The sequence below is a fragment of the Echinops telfairi genome, unplaced genomic scaffold, assembly GCF_000313985.2.
Source record: "Echinops telfairi isolate 266 unplaced genomic scaffold, ASM31398v2 ScPeMD7_2010;HRSCAF=2546, whole genome shotgun sequence".
Classification (NCBI taxonomy): Eukaryota; Metazoa; Chordata; class Mammalia; order Afrosoricida; family Tenrecidae; genus Echinops; species Echinops telfairi.
The window spans coordinates 24,423,164-24,424,250 of NW_022105908.1; the positions used below are offsets into that span (position 1 = coordinate 24,423,164).

The following is a 1,087-nucleotide window of genomic DNA, read 5'->3' on the forward strand; positions in this document are numbered from 1 at the left end:
TGTACAGGCTCCCGCCTAGTGTAGCTTGGGAAGCGGCACAGGGGTCATCTAACAGTTTTAATACACAGAAATCCTTTCTTCTTAGGATATTCAATGATAATTCGGCGGAATCTCGTGGCTGATTTCGTCAGAGGTCCTGCTCCCCGAGAGTCCCCGTCTTTGCTGCCAGTGGTTGATCTGTCCATTTACTGACGCCACCATGGGGCTGGATGGAATGTGACCTTGCATTTTACCCTTTCTCTTAGGTAATGTGGTTTGGCTGGATGAAATGACAGCCACAAGAGCGCTAATCAATATGAGCTCCCTGCCAGCCCTGGACAAGATTCGAGGCAGGGATGCCAGTGAGGACAAGGCGTCTGAGAAAAGTAAAAAAGGTAACTGATCCCCCTGGAGGGACGCAGGGACTGCAAGTGCTGCTCTTCACTCAGCCTTGTCTGGACCTCCTTCTGGTTCCTGAGCATGAGCAGGGTGTGCTACACAGCATCCTGCCACCAGGCCTGTCTTGAAGGAAGCTGTAGAGCTTAGCGTTAGAGAGCAGTGGACTTTTAAGACAACCTGAGATAGAATTACATGAAGGTTCACCTTTTCCCTCACATCCCATTTTAGACAAGCAGGAAGACAGCTCAGATGATGATGAGGCCGAAGAAGGAGAAGTGGAAGACGAGAACCCAAGTGACGTGGAGGTTGGTAATGGGACAGGGATGTGCGTAAGGTTTGATTGAGCAAAAGGGGGAAAGCTGCCTTTTAAGCTGAAAGCTGGAAGCTTAATTCATTATCGAGTCTCAGTTGTGCCTTTCTCACTTAGCACGAAGCCATCTGAAGGCCTAAACCCCTGGGGCCGCAATGATTCGTCTTCATATCTTAGCCTGGCAGCCAGAGTTCTGCAGAGGGCTTTAAAATGTTGCCTATCAGAATTTAGAGGAAACAAGAACAAGCTATTTCCCAGTGAGTTATGGAGTGTGATTGGGCCTGTTAAAGTATATTAGCTCTTCTATTGTAACACAGTGAACCCTCGCCACTTTGCGCTTCGACTTCCGCGGCTTCACTCTATCGCGGTTTTTGCGTAACAGCACATGCTCTGTCATTA

General features: G+C 48.8%; 1 protein-coding gene across 1 annotated transcript in view; it reads left to right on the forward strand.

The window, feature by feature from the left end:
• The window catches only part of NCBP3 (nuclear cap binding subunit 3), a 47,545-nt gene that overhangs the window by 30,717 nt on the left and 15,741 nt on the right, over window positions 1-1,087 (forward strand). Inside the window, exons 6-7 of the mRNA XM_004716199.2 lie at window positions 246-374; window positions 607-683. Of these exons, the coding sequence (XP_004716256.1) occupies window positions 246-374; window positions 607-683 (206 nt within the window). The remainder of the gene's footprint in view (window positions 1-245; window positions 375-606; window positions 684-1,087) is intronic.